This window comes from Parambassis ranga, chromosome 14 (assembly GCF_900634625.1).
Source record: "Parambassis ranga chromosome 14, fParRan2.1, whole genome shotgun sequence".
In the NCBI taxonomy this organism is placed as follows: Eukaryota; Metazoa; Chordata; class Actinopteri; family Ambassidae; genus Parambassis; species Parambassis ranga.
The window spans coordinates 6,982,687-7,002,832 of NC_041034.1; the positions used below are offsets into that span (position 1 = coordinate 6,982,687).

The following is a 20,146-nucleotide window of genomic DNA, read 5'->3' on the forward strand; positions in this document are numbered from 1 at the left end:
TTTAGCACTTTTATGTCAAAGTAAATGGCCATTTAAAAATATGTCAACTTCTAATTTATATATGATATTTTGGCAATGAATCCAACATAATAAAAACATAAAAACAATCAAACCAATGTTAAAAAAGATAGAGATAAAGATATACAGTTCACAGACTACATAAAATGTTCGACAATTACTGAGGAACAGGCACCTTATATGTTTGTAATCTCTCTTTTATAAGGTTTTCATGTGTTAGCCAGCAAATGTGGTGTTCCAAAATATGATGAATCCAGTCCTGAATACAGTAGTTCAGTCTAGTATTTTAAGATCACATAAATATGAAACAAACTAGATACAAAGAAGACATGAGCAACATATGTTGTTTGTTCTTGCCCTCACTAATGTCCTTGTTTTTTGTTTTTTGTGTGTTTTTAATTGACATAATAAAGCCAGTAAATAATGTTGAAGAAGGAAAAAACTGTTGGAAAGATCATCCTCGACCATTTGTCGATAGAGTTTACGTCAGTCAAGTCTGGGATGGTGATTTTTAGCTGTGAAGCGCGCCTCCTTAGTCTGCTCTTCTTTTGAGTCATGTGGCGCTCCAGTGCATTTCTGCCAAAGTTGTGCCTGGCCAGCCCCGCTTTGCGGTACTGTAGGGTTGAGCTGTCGTATGTCAGCATGGTGTTTCGTGGATCATTGAGACCCAGAGCCAGCTCTGAAACGCCCATGTCGTTCTTGATATCCAGGGTGCCAAGCAGAATGTTTTCATGTGGGTCCATCTGCCCAAGGAAAAGAGTCAAGATTGTCTAGTGTATACGATTTGATATATATTTTATCTCTAAAATAAATAATAAATATTCTTCAGAAAACAGCCCACTCTCACCAGGAAAACACCACATCAAGTCAATATTTCAGTCCTTAGTAATGTAACATGTGAACGTATTTCTCCAGCTGCATCTTGACATGTTCGTGGGGCTGAGGAATTGTCCTGATGGCAGCCAAAAATTGCTACCTTGTGAAATGTTTGTGTTAAATTTGTGCTTTAAGATGAGCTTTACCTTACTCCTTATCCTATTTTCAATAACTAATGTTTAAAAAAAAAGTTAACCATAGGCAAAAACAAAACAGCTTGTGGTGTCAGGGGGATGCGAAACCTCAGACTTCTAACTTAAAGTCCGTTGCATTGCATGTGCACTTGTCACCCTATGACCTTACACTTATAGACTTTTGCAGCTGTATTGTTTCCATGCTGAGATGACGCTGGACAATACGATCATATGTTCCATTAGCACAAACAGAAATCTGAAGTATGATCTGGAGTATATATGTATTATCAACCAAATGTGGCTTTCTTTTCCTGTAAACATGATGTGCTATTAGAGCATAAAATGAGTCAAATAAGGATTACTGTTTGGTGTCCCGCAGCATGCAATAAGCTTCTTTGTCATTCGTTTGGCTACCATGGTGACAAGCCATGCAGTTATTCACACATCCACAGGAGGGCGGCATAGCAATGTAAACACTGGGTTGCTGGAATCACCCAAAGATTTTTACAACTACTGCAGTTTTTTTAGTGATCACGGGATATAAATATATATTTTCTACAATTGAGAGAAAGGTATATTTTTACAGTACCTTGTTCTTTTGATCGCCAAGTCCAATTGCTGCATCGTCTACAAAGATTGGTTCCCACATTGAGTCGTGGCCATCAAGATCCCTCTGTTTCATTCTTGCATAAAGAGTATCATCTCTTCCAACGACATTCCCCACCAACCACTGCAAGAAAAAGAGAGCAAAAATGTATCCGAATGTACTTGTGGTAATGAAAGAGTCTAGAGTATTTCATCATGTATTATACGCTCAGTAAAGCATTTTTTAAAAGTTAAGAGTCTGGTTTTATTTCCCTCATCTTCCTTTATTTGATTTGCAAGACATTAATGCATCCATTTGCCTTTAATGCAACTTTTTCTTTGAAATCAAGACAAAGCCATAGCTCAGAGAGCCTCTTTTAGCGTCTGAGGTGGCTACATGTCACATTTGGCTTTCAAACAGGGATACTACAAGCTTATTAGGCTGGCTTTACTGAAAGCCAATGGAAGACAGGAAACATTAGGTCAAACCTCCATTTGAAGTGGTGACATGTCTTTTCTTTGCTAGTAATTATTCTAAGCTCCTTAGACAGCTTTATGAATAATTAAATTAAGATTCCACTGCAAAGTAAAGAAAACTCATGATTCCATAAATCTGGAACAAAGAACACTTCTATAGTTAGACTTTTTCTGCATATGATTCAAAGGCATTTTTGATTCTGGTATTTACATGTCCTGTTACCTTGTTTGGGTCCATCCTCATCTTTTCATTGTTGGCTGTTGTTAGCTTTTCGGCTGCCTTCTTCTGTCTCTGAGGACCACGGCCAAAGAAGATGTAGTTCACCAGTGCGTACTCCAGCAGAGCCAGGAAAACAAAGACGAAGCAGCCCATGAGGTACACATCTATGGCCTTGACGTATGGGATCTTGGGGAGGGTTTCTCGAAGATGGGTGTTAATGGTAGTCATGGTGAGCACGGTGGTAATACCTGGCAAAGAAAGAAATTACAAAAATTTAAGATCAATTTAATCCAAATATTAAATGCACTGCATGTTGTAAATTGATTTTACACCCAAATTTTTTGCTTTTTGAAATAATACCAACCACTGTTTTGTCTGAATGTGTTTAAACCCTCCTGACAATATGACATCTTTGTGATCAACTTGATGCACTTTCAGCACTTGATTAATCCTGTCAGGATCAATGGAACTCAGTGCTTACCCCTGCGATTTTAAAAACGTGCACTGGGAGATGAGACGTGCACCTGAAGTGGTGCAGCAATTTGAAATTCAAATGTCAACCTTGATCTTGTTCATTAGTGGAGAACTCCTACTGAGAGAAGTTGTAGACAGTTTTTTAAAAGCTTCGCCCAGCAAGCAGTGGCAATGGTTACTGTGGGATTGACTGTGCATATCAATGTAGAGACTCTGCTTGTTATGAGTGTTGCAGTAAATTTTGCTGGTAGCCATTTCATTTAACATTTTTGTCTTTTTTTGTCTTTTCTTTCTTCTTTTGCAGTGCACCAACTCTTAGATGTAGTCTGCTTCCAAAAGTGTGTGCATGGTGTGCAAACACCAGGAAGTAAAAGTGATAAATCTGGATTAAATATAATATTAAATATAATCCTATATGTTATTAAATTATTCTGTAAAGAACTCACACAGCCTTCCTCATGCACCTTACATTTTATGGCATTATTTAAGGCCATTTTTTCTCTGTCAACAAACAATTACTAAATTATTAACCAGCTGTTGCACAGCTGTCCAATGACCACTGCTCAATATAGGATTCAGGCAATTTCTGCAAGGAGCTTAACAACAACAACAACAAAGGATTTCTGGAAACAGAGGTCATGTGATTCAGCCATTACAGGTCCATTTTAATGCCTGAAACCAGGTCAGAGTAAAGTGAATCTAGTGTAGAAAGGGAGGTGACCAAGCATTTCCCCAACTCTGTTGACCTGCCTCCATTATTGAGCATTACCTTTTTTTTTTTTTTTTCATTAAATCCCATGCACGCCCAACCCCCTAACACCCGCCACCCTCCTACCCCGATCACTAAATGCAGCTCAGTTGTCAATCAGCGAAATTGCCTTGTCAACTAAAGCGATGGATGGGAAGAAGGGGGCCGAGTGGAATGGAGTTACGTAAAGAAGAAGACAGCGAGCTTCTGATAAACACAGAGGAGCTCAATACAACTCTCACATGCTGCATGGGAGGTTCACATAATTGAGTATGACTGGGGGGGAAATTGTGACTTCCAGAAAAAAGCACAGAGGCTCTGAAATCAAAGTAGAAACGAATCAGCCCAGTCATCCATCATAATATGTCTGTGGTCTGACAACACTTGATGGACATTTGACCCTATTAACCCTCTAATGATTGTGAAAAAAAGACGTGTAGCGGAGAATCAGCACTCCACTGTCTTAAAGGATATCTGTAATTAATAACTAAATTAAATAGCAAAAGCTAAGATAAAAGATTTCTCACAATTAGAAGTGACGCTCGTCAAAGTGCTTTAAAGTGCATCTGTGATCATGAATATTGTAGAACAACCTTTTATCTCTCCACCTTTGATTTGGATACACCGCACATTTTAAGCAAGCACATTACAAACTAATTCTGCCCCCTTTGTTGGTATATTCTTTGTTCCATGCGCCTCACCTAGGGCCACTCTGGCAGCAGAGGCATCATAGTTGATCCAGAAGGACACCCAGGAGAGGATGGTGATGAGGGTAGAAGGCATGTACGTCTGCAGGATGAAGTACCCAATGTTTCTCTTCAGCTTAAAACTCAGGGACAGGCGAGGGTAAGCACCTGCGAAGAGGACAGACAGGTTTCACTTACATTGCATATTTTGTGATGCGTGCAGAATGAGTTCATGGTTTGTAAACTGCAACCTCAGTAAATTTATGGTTTAATTAAAGCAGCAAAAAACTTTGGTTAAACAATGTCCGCCATGGCGCAAGCCAAGAATACAATCATGGCTGATGGCACTTTTCTCACCCATTTATTTTTCCTAAATGTAGCGTTTTTTTGCATAAATTACAATAAATGCTGTTAAACAATCACTGCAGGTGGATGCTGCTTTTATGGCCACCATCAACTGTCTTTGACGGCCTTTATGGATGCACTCAGTGCTATGTTTGACTTTACTATGATCACTTGTTCTGATTGGCTCATTGCTGACATGTTTGTGATGATAGGTCTAGGCTAAAAAGACATTTATTTATGATGGAACACACACTGCCTATTGTGCACAGATGGTAATTTTGCAAGAAAAACACCCAGTTGTTAAGACGTAAATATCAATAGCAAGCCTTTAGTGTGTTTTTTTCCCCTGGATTGTAGCACTACAGTCTTTTATGGTGTTTGGGGAACGTTAAGCACACTCTTTTTAAGGAACTGACCAAATTTTGGTGGAAGCTGTATCCAAATTATTGGGAAGTCATGCAGAAACAGAGGAGAGATGAGGAAGAAGGATTAGTTCTTTTAAAACAAAAGCTCCAAAAAATCCACCTGGCTCCTCCGGGATTTGCCACTTTATATGTGCTTTTTTTCAATTAGCTAATGTTAACACGAGCCACAGAGTCTACTGCTGAATTATTTCTTTGGGAAATGCGAAAGCAGCATTGGAAAAATAAATAAATAAAAAAACAGCAGGATGGAGGTCCTATGGCAAATATGTATTATTCATGAGGGCAACAATGACATTGCTTATCCTTGGAGTGAAATATGACACTTGCTTTGGATAAAAGCCCAGACACTTGTGCTGATGTTTGCATTTCTAAGTGACCCCCAGGTCACTTCCTCCATATTGCAGAAGACAGCGTGATAAAGGGAATCCCCTCCTCTGCCATACCATCTCTGCATACGGTAATAAAATCAGGCACGCTGCAGATACACTTGGGTAAACTCTGTTGCATGTATACAAAAACGCATATCTACACATACATACAATAAGCTCCTGTTATTAATAGGCTTGCATGGAATGTGTGACCCCTGCAAGTTTTTATCAGTGGAGTCTCTCCATTCTTACTGAATTAATGTTATGCTCTCATTCAATACAGTAGCTACCCCAGAAACTATACTCAGAAGAACCACTGTGCCGCTTACAAATGCTTGCTTGCATGATGAATTCATGAATATGAAAATGCCAAGGAGATTAATATTTTATTGTATCAGACAGTGTTCTTTTTGTTTATTGCTGTTAAATTAGTCATGGTGTCTACACTCTCTGGGGACAACGTTTCATCTGACGGTTTGTCATGTGTTTTTATATTTGCATGAGTGGATGCCACTTTTCATATCAATACGTTTAAAGAGATAATGTAAAATAATACTGATTTTAATGGAAAGGAAGAAAAAGTGATAACACTAAAGAGTAAAGTACCTGTGGAGAAGACAACATTCTTGGAGATGAGGTTGTGATCTACAATGGAGAACTGAGGCAGTTCAATCTTGTCCACCCCTGTTACGGCGCTGTGTCCTCCTCGCCAGTAGAATTCAATGTCATCTGTAGTGTAACCATCTGAGAGAGGGCACAGAAAACAGGAATTATTGAGGATTGTCACAGGTCTATAGGTACATTCATAATTATGTCCCATCTGGATCTCCTACAGGCCTGTAAATTTATCACTTAGCATGATTATATTAGCATTTGTCATTATTTTACACGCTGGTGACAGCAGGCACAGCAATTGTTCCACTGGCTAAAAATATGTTGTAATCCATGAGATTGTGTGTATTTACGTACAGTATGTATACATGTCATAAGTGTTGTTGCTTGTGTCCCATATACTTGCAAGCTAAACTGCAACATGTATTTCTGTGCACTGTCAAGTGGAATATGTAACAATTATTCAGTTGTAAGAGGATCATTTTTTAAAAATATTTTTTATTATGCTGTTGTCCATTGATGCTTGTTTGAAGTGCTAGCTTGGATTTGTTAATTGTTTTCTTGTCAAAGTGATTCACTTGTGTACTCTTGACACTACTTGAACTGCACTTTGATTTGTTCACAGTCAGATAACCTCTGAATGATAAATGCCTGGTAGTGATTCGTTAATACGGTCAGAGTTTACAGCAGCTCCACAGAAGCAGAACTCAACATACACATAGATGTTTAAACACATATAGTAACTCTACAGATTCGACACGAGTGCAGCTGTGTTTCGGTGTATGCAGCATATGAATCAACCTTATTATTACGTGTGTTTTGGCCTTGAGCAACTTAATGATTAATAGCAAGAGCAAGCATGATTAAATAACCAGGCCTGGCATCCATTTTCACTAAAACCCAATAAAATCTGCAAAAGACAAGAAGTTCATCCATTAATATTAATTTCAACCAAAACTACCGGTACTCCCTCTTTTGCTCTCATTTCAGCCAAATCAGCAGAGACATGGACAGTAAAGTGGCCAGTGGGCAGCAGCTATAAATGATTGAGTAACTTAGTAGTTGTAGCTGAAGACAAGAAGTCAAAATGAAAATTTTCATTAGACCATGAAACTAGGCTCTTAGAAAAACCGCAGAGTCTGTTCGGGTGCAGTTGTCATGTCGGCTGACTTCAGGGCATAAGAGCATTGAAGATGAAGAGACGAAAGGAGGCAGGAGACAGCTGGGGTAAGTGTAGCTGCTTAAAAGTATCTGCATGGAACATAATTAAAAAACATAAAAAAAAGTTTAAATTATCCAAATGTTGTATTAAAATTGGACTGAGGCCTCCATGCCCCAAAGCAGAAGTCATTATAATAATAAACCCTGGCAATCTAAACACAACAAATACAGGGCACATATGCTTATTTTTTGGTAAATAAAGTACCAGTGCTACATTTCTTTTGCTTATTACAATGGGGTGGAGGTCACAACTTTCAAGTGCACAGAAATATTCCATTCTACTGTAGGTAACAGCAGGAGATGGATTATTTCAATGAGCAGCGATGTTTTTAAGCGTCTCAACATGCAACATAACAATCATTTGGAACGGTTGCAACAGTCGATAGGACTGCATGTTGGCTGCACCAAGGATTTGCATGCATGAATATTCCTGAGTGATTACTGTGTTGTAGATTTGAGTTAACATGAGGATGTGTGGGACCGCAGTGAAGACAGGGCTGGGCTTAGCCACATGAATGCATGTTTGACAAAACAATTTAAAGGAACTCCCACGCTAATTCATTGATTGGTACACAAAGTATATCCTTCTCTGGTGATGCCACTCCCCCTCATTTGTTCTGTTTTTATCTACCACTATACTTTGATTACACTGCTCTCTTCTCCTGTCTGTCTATCTTTTACAACCTTACCTTTTTTTCCCTCCCTCTCCGATCCCCTGCTCTGCTTAATTAATACTTGTGTGACCTATTTACTGTAGTCGCTGTGTATTAATAAGGCAGACTCTTGTCTCAGTGGCTGTGTTCTTCATCTCCTGTTCCTCCTGATGAAAGCGGAGCTGCGTGAAATGCACAACATGTCCATAATCAATAAAATCTCAAATTCCAAAGAGCCAAAGGAAGGGTAGTAAACCAAATTTATGCGTCTTCTTCCATCAGTTCCTGGAGCAGCTCTTTTTTTTTAACCAATAGTAGACGATTAAATGCATTTCAGCTAAGTGCAGAGTATACGGAAATTCTATTAGCCGTGATAGGGTGAAATAAAGACAGGACAAGTCAGGGGCAGGCGGAAATAACTCAATTTTGGATACATTTCTTAAAGTGCTAAAACTGCGGCTGAATAAAATCTTTTACTTAAGTTTCAAAATGTAAATTTCAGTATTCAGTCTTCGGTCTTCTTCTCCAGTTATAACCAGCAGAATTGACAAGAATTAGCAGCAGAAAACACCATAAGCGTGCCTTAAGTGTGGAAACATGGGATGGTAGCATGTTTTCTAAAATGCTTACTATGCACATTTGTGATTCCAATGGCGTGAAACCCTTTGATTGTAATGACTCCATGGCCTTGGCTTCAACACCTCAGGACAAGCTTTACATGCAAACCATGACATGCTGGAGAAAAATCTACATATATTGCTCCAGCCAGTGCTCTTATACTATGGGTAGGGGCAGCAGAATATAAGAAATACACATGACAACACAGACATCTATGTATAATGTATATAATCAAGTGTGAATTATTTAAATTGTAGTCAACTAGCCGTTTTGCAGCTGCCTTTGAAATGTTTCTTCTCATACTGATGTAACTGTGTCACCGTGTTTGGCACAGATAGATTGCCCTAAACTTCCTATGATCATCAATACATCATAGACAAAGGAGAGAACAGAGCGAAAATAAGGCCTTTAGCATGTCATGTGAGCATTCACAAGCAGAAAAACGAACACAGTGTATATGTGACAATGTGTGTTTTACGCTAGCACAAAGGCTTCTATTATGGATTCCAGAGTGTGAGAGCGCTGGCAGTCCAAAAATAAATGAAATTGTTGACGATAACATCAGAGGAGATAGCAATACAATACTAAAGCTATTTAACTGGGACTCTGGCATATCTCCCTGACCAAATCTGACTCGGGGCCTTTTTATCAAGCTTATGAAATAATGTCTCAGTTGATTTGTTTTAATGGGCAAAGGAGGATTTTGGAGGAAGATAAAACACTGGCTTTGATATTGCTCTGGGCAAAACATAATCAGGGATAACAAAGAATATTTTGCTTTTTTTGTCCTTTTAAAAGGTGCCGTGGAACATCGTACACCTATAATAAAACTTTTGAAATACAAATTATTGTCAAGTGACATGCAGTGTGTTTAAAAGTTGCACAAACAAGTAGCAACGATAATGTAAACAGTTCTTTTTATGCCAAAAACATGGTCAAAGAACAAAACAGAAGAAATGCAAAAATACAAATGTTGTGTTTGCTTAAAAGCTACACAGTTCAGCTTGCACTCAACTAAAAGAATTAGTGGCATATGAGTAAACACGTGTCCACAGACACACCTGCATGTACATACTCTGCCTGCTACTCTGCTTTCCCTGTAAACCAATAAGGCTACTCCACTCCTAAATATGTCTCAGATGAATTTTTGATTTCATTGAGATCAAAGCCGCTTTATAATGTTATTCCTGGTGCCGTAATTAAAAAAAAAAAAATGTCAAACTTTTTGCAGTGAGCTACAGCTGACTGCATGCCTGGACAGGAATGGAACATCTGAAGATAAGCTAAATAAATAAGCCATGCAAGCCCAAGTGTAGAAACCACTCACACTCCACAGAGGATGTGTGCAGTTTCTAAAAATGGGCTCTGATGAGAACAGATAGCAGAATGGAGATTGAGAGTGGAAGTGGCTCTGTCCATATGATGTGGATCGCTGGTGCAGAAAATATAACTATTACTTGGCAGAGATGTTGTAATCAAATGATAGTTTCATTGTGAGTGCACAAATATCAGTTGTAATGCACTATGTATAAAGAAATAAACAGACGTGTTTGTCCTCCTTTGATATGTATATGTGAAGTTTAATTCTTATCTCATGAAGCTAGGGTAGCCAAGGAGAGAAAAAACTCTTGTATTGTAGCCAGTGTTTAATGGCTGAGTGGGCCTAATGTTCCTATAATTTATTGAAAGAGGCACAGCACAGTGATGTTACATCTGCTTTCTGTGAATGCAGGGCTACACTACAGCAGCATATACGCTGTACATTGAGCAAACTGCATTACTGTAACACTGACCCAGACCATCAGGGGTTTAACCTTCTTAAATAATGCAGTCAATGGTGTTTCCTTGTTTCCTTGCACCAAGGTAAAATCTTATGCGGCCTGCTGTGCCAGCTGAAGAGCTGGATTATGCATGCCTCATAGACACAAACCAAATGCAGGGTGACACAGTTTGGCTTGTAGGAGAGAAACCCAACCACCCGCTGAGGGAGTGTGGTCAGTTTTATGCTGTCTTTTCCATTGTTTTCCCTTCTACGTGTACAGTACAAGATTCCACAGTTCATTACATCAGGTGTTACTTAATTGCATATAAGGAGATACTGAAGCAATCAAACCAGATTACAAATGGGGGGTGGTGGGGTGGTGGTGGGGGGGTGGGGGGCTGACAGGAGATCAGAACACTGTCATATGTTAAAATAGAAAGAGTATGGATGCACATAAAGACTGACAAAGGGTAAAGAAAGGCCAAGCAAAACTCAGTACGGTCAGTTAAAAAATAAACTGCAAATAAAATCTGCATGAAAATCATCAGTTGACTAACAGCCCAGACCTGCTGAGATCCCCTTTATACTGCTGCTCTTCAGGACCTGTGGCTCAGATGAAACAAAAGATGAATGTGTGAGTGTATTTTGTTTCCCTTTTTTTTGTCGTCACCAGGCAAATAGCATTTTAAGTGCACACCCACATAATTGCATGTGTGCACACAGTGCGAGTCCTTTAAGCTTGGTGGGATGTGTTCTTAAAGCCGTACTGTGAGACACACTCATTTGTAAGCAACCGATGCCCCCCTTCATCTCCTCCTCACTTGCCTACTATCATTTTATGACTTTCAAAGTAGTGGTTTAAGTGGACACTGCACTGCATGGGGTAACAAAACTCTACACGATGGAGCCAGGTTTCCAATTAGGTTTGATTCTGCTCACAGGACCCCTTTGGCAAGAGAAGCTATACTCTATTATAAGTGAGCAGTTTGGGTACTTTCTTACTAATATGTGTGGAACTTATATTTCAAAATATAATACCCAGATATTCAAGTAAATAAATCTTTAATGCAGAAACATGGATTTAAGGGCTTCCACAAAGAATGGCCATTGCCATTAAACTCCAGTGCTCTCTTTCCTGGTCCTGCATGTGACTGTGACCAAGTTCACACATCACCTTGAGTCCACAGTCAAAGATAAAGTCAGAAGTGTAGAGCTGTAGACAGTAAGGAAGATAAGGGACCATGCAGCCTGCACTGCTCTGTTCACTGTTTTTTTTTGTAGCAGATTGTAGATAGCAGAGAGGAGTATTTGTACCAAACCCTAGATGGGAGTCCATAAAATACACTATAAGTCAGCTGAGCAGGTCATCAGGTGCAGTGTCCTTAATTTCAGGTTCAATAGGTTAAAAACAAGTGAGAACCTTTGCTACTCGGAAGTTACTTTAAACACTTTTGCACAACACATCTGTGCTGAGACGTGCCAGTGATGGACAGACTGGGCAGTGATGCTGTATCTTTGATGGAGAATTTCGATTTGATAAGGAGCTATGATGCAAACTGTGCTGTTTTATGACTAAAGGATAAAGGGAGGCCTGGGGTCACCTTATCAAACCTGCTGAAAAACAGGTTTAATTGGTTTGCTCCCTTCTCGTTCCCTTCAAGTGTTTGGCCCACAGCATTTACACTGAAATGTTTCTCGCTGTTTCTGCAATCTTTCACAGCCACGGCATGATGATAGTGTCCTCCTTGCTCGTCATCTTTCACTCTTTCCTTTAGTAGTAAGCTACCCGCCCAATTGTCTATTTTAATGTATTGATTTGGAATGTGATGGAAACTGTAATGCAATTAAAATGTCTTATGTGTCCATCATGCACCAAGCAAAACACATTCTAGTCCATTAGCTGGCAACCATATCAAAGACCTTCATGCATTACAGTAACTGCACTCTAATAGATCCGGTTGTAGTTGACTCTGAGGGCACAATAGTTTGCAAAGTGGCCGTGGAGGCATGTGCACCTTTAACAATGCACACAGCATTTTTTATATTAATAATAAAGTTAAAGACTATTTGCATTAACATTGGCAATGATTTCTACATGCACGTTGCTTGAGGTATGAAGCCCCTGCTACATTTCACTGTTAACATCCTGTATTGTGTGATCGTGACTTTATATATATATATATATATATATATATAAAAACAACCACCTTTATGCTCTAATTCCCTTTGTACAGCAGCACCAGCTGTAGGCCTTCCGGCCCTGCTGCACAATTATGTATGTGTAGCAGCCTTTAGTCATTTCTACATGTTACAGCCTTTCAAATGTATTTACTGTTATCCGGTTCTGACAGATGTGTCTTCAAATTAAACCGTTTTGTTTGCAGTGAGCTGTGCAGGACAGCATGAAGTGTAGCAAAGAAAAGGATAAAAAATTATTACCATTATTTATCAAATAGCAAAACTAAGGCAGAAAACTGTATTCTGCAACAAACAGCTTGCTGATCCAACACCACCTCACCACCTCAGCTCCACTCACATTTTACTTTTTTGCCAGTTCCTGTACTGGCTCGGTGCTCATAGAAACTGAGTGAGCATTTGAAGCCACAGTACACCCCCTGGACAGCCCTTATGATGTGGTTGTTATAAATTGTTGTCATCTGAATCTAGGCTGCACCTGCGAGCTTTAAACAGCATTAGCTGTTATTCATCACGTCAGCACCACAGACAGCGCATGTTAAGCAGAACAGTCCGCAGCTCTACAGAAAGTACTTGAGCTGTGACAAGTAGCTCACTTGATGAGGGCTATCTGCTTTTAATCATGGATCGTCTGCCCTAACCCAGGAGGATATGAACCAAAATACAAATTAGGTTTATTAAATCCAGTTTTTTTTTTAACCGCATGTATGCCACGTCCTGTGTAACTAAATCTTTCTTACATGTTGGTGGAATAACAACATTTACATAGCATTGAATGCCACACAGTCTCTTTGCAAGTGAAAACTCAGCTAAGGGTATATTTAGGAGGGAAAGAAGTCCTTCTTCTCTTTCCAGGGGAAATGCTGTAAATTGGATGGAACGGATTATGTCGAAAATAGTAAAATTCTGCGTAAATCCTTGTACTATGGTAAAGCACAAATGGCTGGGACTCTGTGCAAGCCCAGTTACACTTAGTTTCTGACAGCTGACTGAACAAAGCCAAGGCCCCGTCAGTCTATAAGGGTACTGGCTGAAGAGGATATGTCTAAAAAGCTAGACTAACATAGTTAGAACGTTAGGATGTCAGACTTTAAAGGAAGACACCATTAAACCACAAGAAACTGTGATAAATTAAGAAAGAGATTACTTACAACTCTCTATTTCAAGAGTGCAGTTTTGCTCATCCAATGGATACCTTCTTAGGTCCATCATACAAGCAGCAGTGGTAGTGATCCTGAAAAGACATGACACAGATATGTTTCAATTCACTGCACTGTAGAAAAAACACAGCAAAGATACATTACATACTTATACAGGTAGCACAATGGGACAAGGACAGCATGATGCAGACACATATGTTAATGCAGAAACTGTGTGCTGATATTCAAGTTTTGAATTGTCTCTTCTCTTTTTCCAAGTATTTGAGTCTAAATGATTGATAGGGATAAAAAAAAATAAATAAAAATCTTTCTTTTAGTCCATGTTTAAACAAGTAATCTTATGAAGCTGCTTCATTATGCTCACCATTTTATTTCTCAAGATGACCATTTGCCATCTGATTATGTAATTAAAAAGACTAAAAACATCTTCAGAAACTCTGCAGGTTAATGCTTTTGCAGGGTGGTGCTGGTGGTGGTGGGAACTCCACTGAGGATTAGAGGGCCATAGCTAATCCTTATGTCCCAGTTTTAGCATTGTTTGGATAATCCTGTGGGTCCTCTGTTAGGCCCCACCTGAGATGTGAGTCATGCAGGGATCACACTCTGTGGGACAGCGGTGACAGCAATAGGACAGAGATAACAGCAGTGGCGGTGTTTGTACTCTGACAACGGCATGTCATGTTGGCATGGAATATGTGGGATGAAAAAAAAAACATGTACAAGCTGATGACATTTGACTTGACTTTTCAATTTTAAATTGTTGTTTTGCTGCAGCTTCTACTGTACAATGGGAGCATTCTGTATAAATTAAACTTAGCTTATAGCAACAAATTGGCTACATGCGATCAAAATGTTGCATAGTCCAGGATGCAAAACATATCAGAGCTCAAATAAAGTGAGATGTTTCATTTTTCGTTTGTTTGTTTTGGCAACTCGATATTTTCTTCATTTGGGATTTGTCTTTCTGACATCGCAGAGCTTTATTTAAATGTCAGGCTTTTTTGATTTTTTATTTCATACATCCTTTCCTCCTGTGATTTGACTGAACATTTTTGTTGAATATGAAAAATTGCATCAATAAACAACAAATCCCAAAGATTGTATGAGGTTCTTTTATTGCGGCCTCCACTTATGATCAGAGTATTTTTTTTTAATGTTATATGTTATTTAACCCCTGAGGTGTCACTTGAGCTTGTGGCACTGCTGACACAGCTCCGCAAGCAAATATAGGATGCGAGTTATTGCAAAGTGCTGCTCTTTAAGCTAATGACATTATCTCCCTTCTGCACCTCAGGACACCAGTGAGGTTTAATCACTGCACCATAGAATATATTGTGTGCCATACACATAAACAAACTGTCAGTGTCCCTCTGACCATGGCGTAAATCAATACACTGCAGCTCTACACTGTATCAACACTGTTTATTAACAAAAGTCTCAGACTTATCACTCTAGCTAACTAGTTTCATTTGAGGACATACTTTAACTGATTAATATGGATCATGTTACCACATCACAGGGTGATATGGGCCTTAGCTTCCATTTCTCACACCTGAGGTGCAACACATCAACACAACCTGACTCTATGGAGCCTGCTAAGAAGAAAAAAAAAGATCAATAAGGTGGAAGATTATTATCTTCATTTCAGCTGGGACGGTCTTGAGATTGTGCAGACAGATACAAGAGCTTTGAGACAAAAAGAGACTGTGAAGCATAAAGCTGACCCCGAGGCTTAACTTTCCCTCTAACACAATCCAATTCTGACAGAAAAACACACCTTCTGCTTTACTTCTCCTATCCCATCATATTTCGTGTATATGTGTCAGCATAAAAGCATTTAGCCTTCTAGTCACTATCGAAACAAATAGACAGGGATGGATAATAAAGGATAATAACGGCAGCCAACCATGAGTCAATAGATAAGGTTATGTTGTCCATCAGACTTTGTGAAGTGAACATAAGGACAAGGCAGTGAGTAATAGGCTGCCATTCTTTTCCTGGCTCTGGTCTTGTGTGAGAACTTGATTCCCACTGAGGGAGTTGCCACAGTGCAGCACAGCATGGTGGGTAATCGTCTAGGCACACCTGACAACATAGATAAATTTGTGCCAGAGGAGAGGCTCATCTTGAGTCCAATCCTCTGTGTTACACAGCAGAGATAATCACCCTTATGTGTCTGTGCCTCTCCCTCCCTCTCTCTCTCTCTCTAGTGTCTTTGCTCTCTCTTTCACTGTTACTTAAACACCCACCACAGTGACAGTATTGTTATATTCATAAGATATACCTTTCAATCAAATCCAAACACTGGATACAACTTCTTTTTATGGAGCTCTTACGGTCAGCTGGAGGCATCCTATCATTTGTGTGTGTGTTTCAGCAACAGAGCTAACCACAGGCAGCATATGGTGAACAGGAGGGACCACACCTACCTGTTTAAAAACAGCCCCCATGGTGAGTTTAAGGTCAGACCAAATAAAATAAAAAGTGAGAAGAAAGCAAATAAATCAGGTGTCAATCTAAACCTGTGCTTCACCACAGAGGAATATTTCTGCACGTTCTTTCTTGTTGAGATGCTCTAAGATTCTTTAACTTTATTAACTTGATATTCAGGATCTTCATCTGTATTTTTATGAATATCTCAATGTCTGTGATTGTCTGGGCGTTGGTTGGACAGATGCTGTTTTTACTGCTTCCCTCTGTTGTAAATACTATGCAGTTTGCAATAAAGGCCATCAGGGCTCCTATGAGTGAAACTCATTTTATAAAACATAAGACTTGTAAATCACATTTATGGTTCCATGCAACCAATTCCCTGTCTTCTACAGAAAGCATAACAACGTTCTGCCCTGTCCCCTGCAAACAGTCCTTATAACCCTGTTCCTTTATTTTTTAAACGTTACTTTAGTCTTTTAAAAATCCACACGATGTGCAGGTTGGACTCCACACCTCTGATGAAAAGAAGATGGAGGATGTCAGGTGAGACGGTGAGGGGGGGGCTATCATAACAGTGCCTTTTAATATCAATATAGAAGTTCAAAGAGAAGAGTTCTAGCATTTACATGCTGTTCCATATTACACACCTCAGAGCTTTACACCCCCCGGAGTGTGACGGGAAGGTTGTTTGAGCCTAAGAGGTTTAGATGGATTCTCCTTTTCTTTCTCTCTTGTCCCCCTGTCTTTGTCAGCATTTATTTCTCTCTGATGGATTTGCTGCTGGTGATGGGGTTCTGTGGCTTCCAAGTGTTTAACCAAGGAGTAAATTGCCGGTTACTTTCTGGCAACTTTCTGATCTCTGTGTCAAGATGGAGTCAGTGGTGTAGAAATCTGCCTCTGGCAGTTTTTTTTTGCAAAGACTGTGTGGGAAAGGTAAAGGTTATGCATGTTTGTGTAGAGTAATCAGTGTGCATTCATGTTTGTTATGTTGTTGTCACTCTGTGGATGCGTGTGTGTGTGTGTCTAAGTGCCGATCGTGTCTGCAGCTGTCTGGCTATCCATTTACCCTCACATATTTTCCCACTCATCCCATCCATTAAGTGATGCACAGATGCATTTCTCACCCAGTCTTAGTATAGTCCTTGGTTGCTTGGCGACTGCTGGAAAACGCTGCCAACAGCACCAACTGAGCCCCATATGTTGCATCACCTGCAGTGACCTTTCATATTCACCAGCCTGTGCTCAAAGTCTGGGTTCCGGGATGAATCAAACTTACGAGGTCAAATCAGGGACAAGTAGCCTTAAGGGTTTCCAGCAGTCATTGGAATTCAGGCCAAGTTACTGTGTTGGTCACATACTCAGAGCAGACATGCTAGATGGTGAATAATAAAGTGCAGTATGCTAAATAGAGACTGACATAAATCCAAGATTTATTATCACAACCACACTCATATAACATGAAAAATACAATAATACTTCATGATTAGATATTTTTACCACTGAAATAAGGACTATGTTTCCTCATTATGTGGATGCATAATTCAATCTGGTGTGGTTTTCAGATTAGCCTGACAGCTACTGTAAGCTTTAGCCTTGACAACTGTCAGGTGGAAGAGTCTTCATGTCAGTGTTGCTAGTTTTCATGTCAGTTGGTAAAAATGACATCCTGGTTATGAGAGTGAAATACAAGCTGTTAAGCAGCCAGTCAGGAGTGTCAGTGGTGACGGGGGAAGCTGCTGAGAGAGGACAGTGACTGAGTGAGTGGGTGGGTGGGCAGTGGTGTAACTGACTGGATTTGAAATAATGTTTTGACTGCATTCTTCTGGCTTTCTATAGTAAAATAGAGTGGTACCATGTCACCTTTACTCTAACCTTATATTTGCTTTCCTTTATGTCCCCAGCTATTTTTAATAGATGTGAACACTTCACTTCCATTGAAATGCTTTACAAATTATATCCACAGACACAAATGCACTGTGTGCCAAAGCAATGTTATTTTATGTTTAAGATAATGACAGCATTCAGAGCACCATCATCCTCCATAGTCAGGATGGTGGTGCTCAAAACACAGGGAGTGGCATGCCCACATAAAATCACTGCCATTTATTGTAAGAAGACACAATGTTATTTTCGCTGTTTGCAGTTAATGCTTACTAAATCACTGATTAGTAACATCAGTCTTTTACTGTGTGTGCTTATTTTTCTCCATATAACTGTTTAGAAAAATCAGTTTCTCTGCTCTGTGTCTAATCTTCACTGGTAAACACACACACACACATCAGTTCATCAAAGACTAATTTCTGGTAGCAAATAACCCCTATAAAGAACAAATACAACACCACAAGCCTAGATGTGCTAACACCAAGGAGCTTTTCTTGTTTGTCACCTGCTTTCACACTGTTATTACATCTCCTGAAGTCAATTTCTGCGTTTCGCTGTTGTTTCCGTGCAAAGAATACCCTGGAAATGATGTGTTTAGTTGATCAATGTGGGGGTGCAACATTATTTTGCATGGGAGCAGATGTGTGCCAATAAACAAAAAAAAGGGTAGGAGCCGTTTAGCTTTTCAGCCACCATAAGGGATGCTTGTTATGAATTGGCGAATTCAATGCAAATATTCATCAATTCTTTGTATATTTTCTGTGTATCATCAGCATCTGTGGATGCTGCAGCTGATTACTTTTCCAAGACACAATAAAAAGCGTCTTCTTTTCAACGAAGCTCATTGCTGATAAGCTACAGATCACTAAAAGTGATAGCATCCCAAGAAAAGATATTGCCAAAGTTTTACAATAATTGGAAAGGCTGTTTACACATTGTACAGGAATGCACAACGTAGACTTTATAAATCTGTGTTTTTTAGAGACATTGTTACTTGAACTACTTTTAGTATTTGTATATTTAAAGCTAATCATCTCTTGGCCTTCATAATTTATTCATAAAATCATAAAAATATTAAGCAATTAATACCAACTTTCAATGAGCTGGCACACTGAGTACACTGTGCTGTATGTATTAATGTTGCATATTTTATTATTTACCCTTGATATATCAGAACATTGGACAACTCTATTATAATTCATATTTGATTGTAATCCATGTACGCTGCATATAATTGGCTTCTATAACGGCCTGCCATCACAGGAATCATTAAAGTTTCATGTAGTCTAATCTAATTTATTGGCATAATAAATTACATATCTGCATAATCATTATTAGGCTTTCAGAGGACAGTAGTATGCTTGGTCTGCATTTGCTATGTGAATTTATGAGCACTCAAGTGAGGTCCACGAGATCCCATGACCCAATTTAGGATTTGTAAAAATCTGGACATCCTACTTACATGATATTGAGTGTCAAGGGTGATGGATTTCTTCTCCTAGTTTCAGTCTAATCCCACTTCATCCAGAGCAATATTTGTACTGACTTTGTGTCACAAGTTCTGCATTGCATGGGAAATATTCAAACCCACATATTTCGTGTGATTACAGATTTTTTTCATTTGCATATTGGATTCGGTGGAGGGGTTGATACACAAGGTTATCCGTTTTAACTCAAATGGCCTGACACAAGAATGATTTGTACTATTCCAATTCTATTTCTGTATAATCTGACCCTGACAATCTGGTGCCTCCAGCTTTCTTTCTCTTCACTTATGTCCACTTTTGATGATCCACACAATGAGCATGTGAGTCTCTGAAGGACTTAACAATGAATGATCCGGCGCCTTTCATTGATAATGAATCAAAGCGCTCTGGTTCTATATGTCACACTGAAATCCATGTGACTGACAGTATTCAGGGTACAGCATGTGCTGATAGCACTCGAGACAAAAGTGCCTTACTGAAAGGTTTGAGAAGGTGCTAACATTCTGTTTTTAATTGCCAGGCTGTAAAAGAAATGAACTCTGCACAACAGTTGTGGAAATAAAGTAACTTATAAGAAGAAATTTAATACAAAAAAAGTGTGCTGTTAGTGCTGTTTGATGCTGTGGCTTGTGGTAATTGGACATCATGTTCAAGGGAAGCCCTCTTGCCCTCAGCAAGAATATGATTCTAATTACTGTGCATTTGTTTGCTGAATCAAACGGTTATAAGGTTAAATAGACAGATTCAGAAAAATACCAGTTTTACTG

At 39.2% G+C, this 20,146-nt stretch overlaps 1 protein-coding gene across 1 annotated transcript in view; it reads right to left on the minus strand.

The window, feature by feature from the left end:
• Positions 1-381: 381 nt before the first annotated feature.
• The window catches only part of gabrb2b (gamma-aminobutyric acid type A receptor subunit beta2b), a 42,217-nt gene continuing 22,452 nt past the window's right edge, over positions 382-20,146 (minus strand). Inside the window, exons 4-8 of the mRNA XM_028421199.1 lie at positions 13,570-13,652; positions 5,963-6,100; positions 4,234-4,386; positions 2,314-2,558; positions 382-761 (exon numbers count right to left, since the gene is read on the minus strand). Of these exons, the coding sequence (XP_028277000.1) occupies positions 414-761; positions 2,314-2,558; positions 4,234-4,386; positions 5,963-6,100; positions 13,570-13,652 (967 nt within the window). The 3' untranslated portion in view covers positions 382-413. The remainder of the gene's footprint in view (positions 762-2,313; positions 2,559-4,233; positions 4,387-5,962; positions 6,101-13,569; positions 13,653-20,146) is intronic.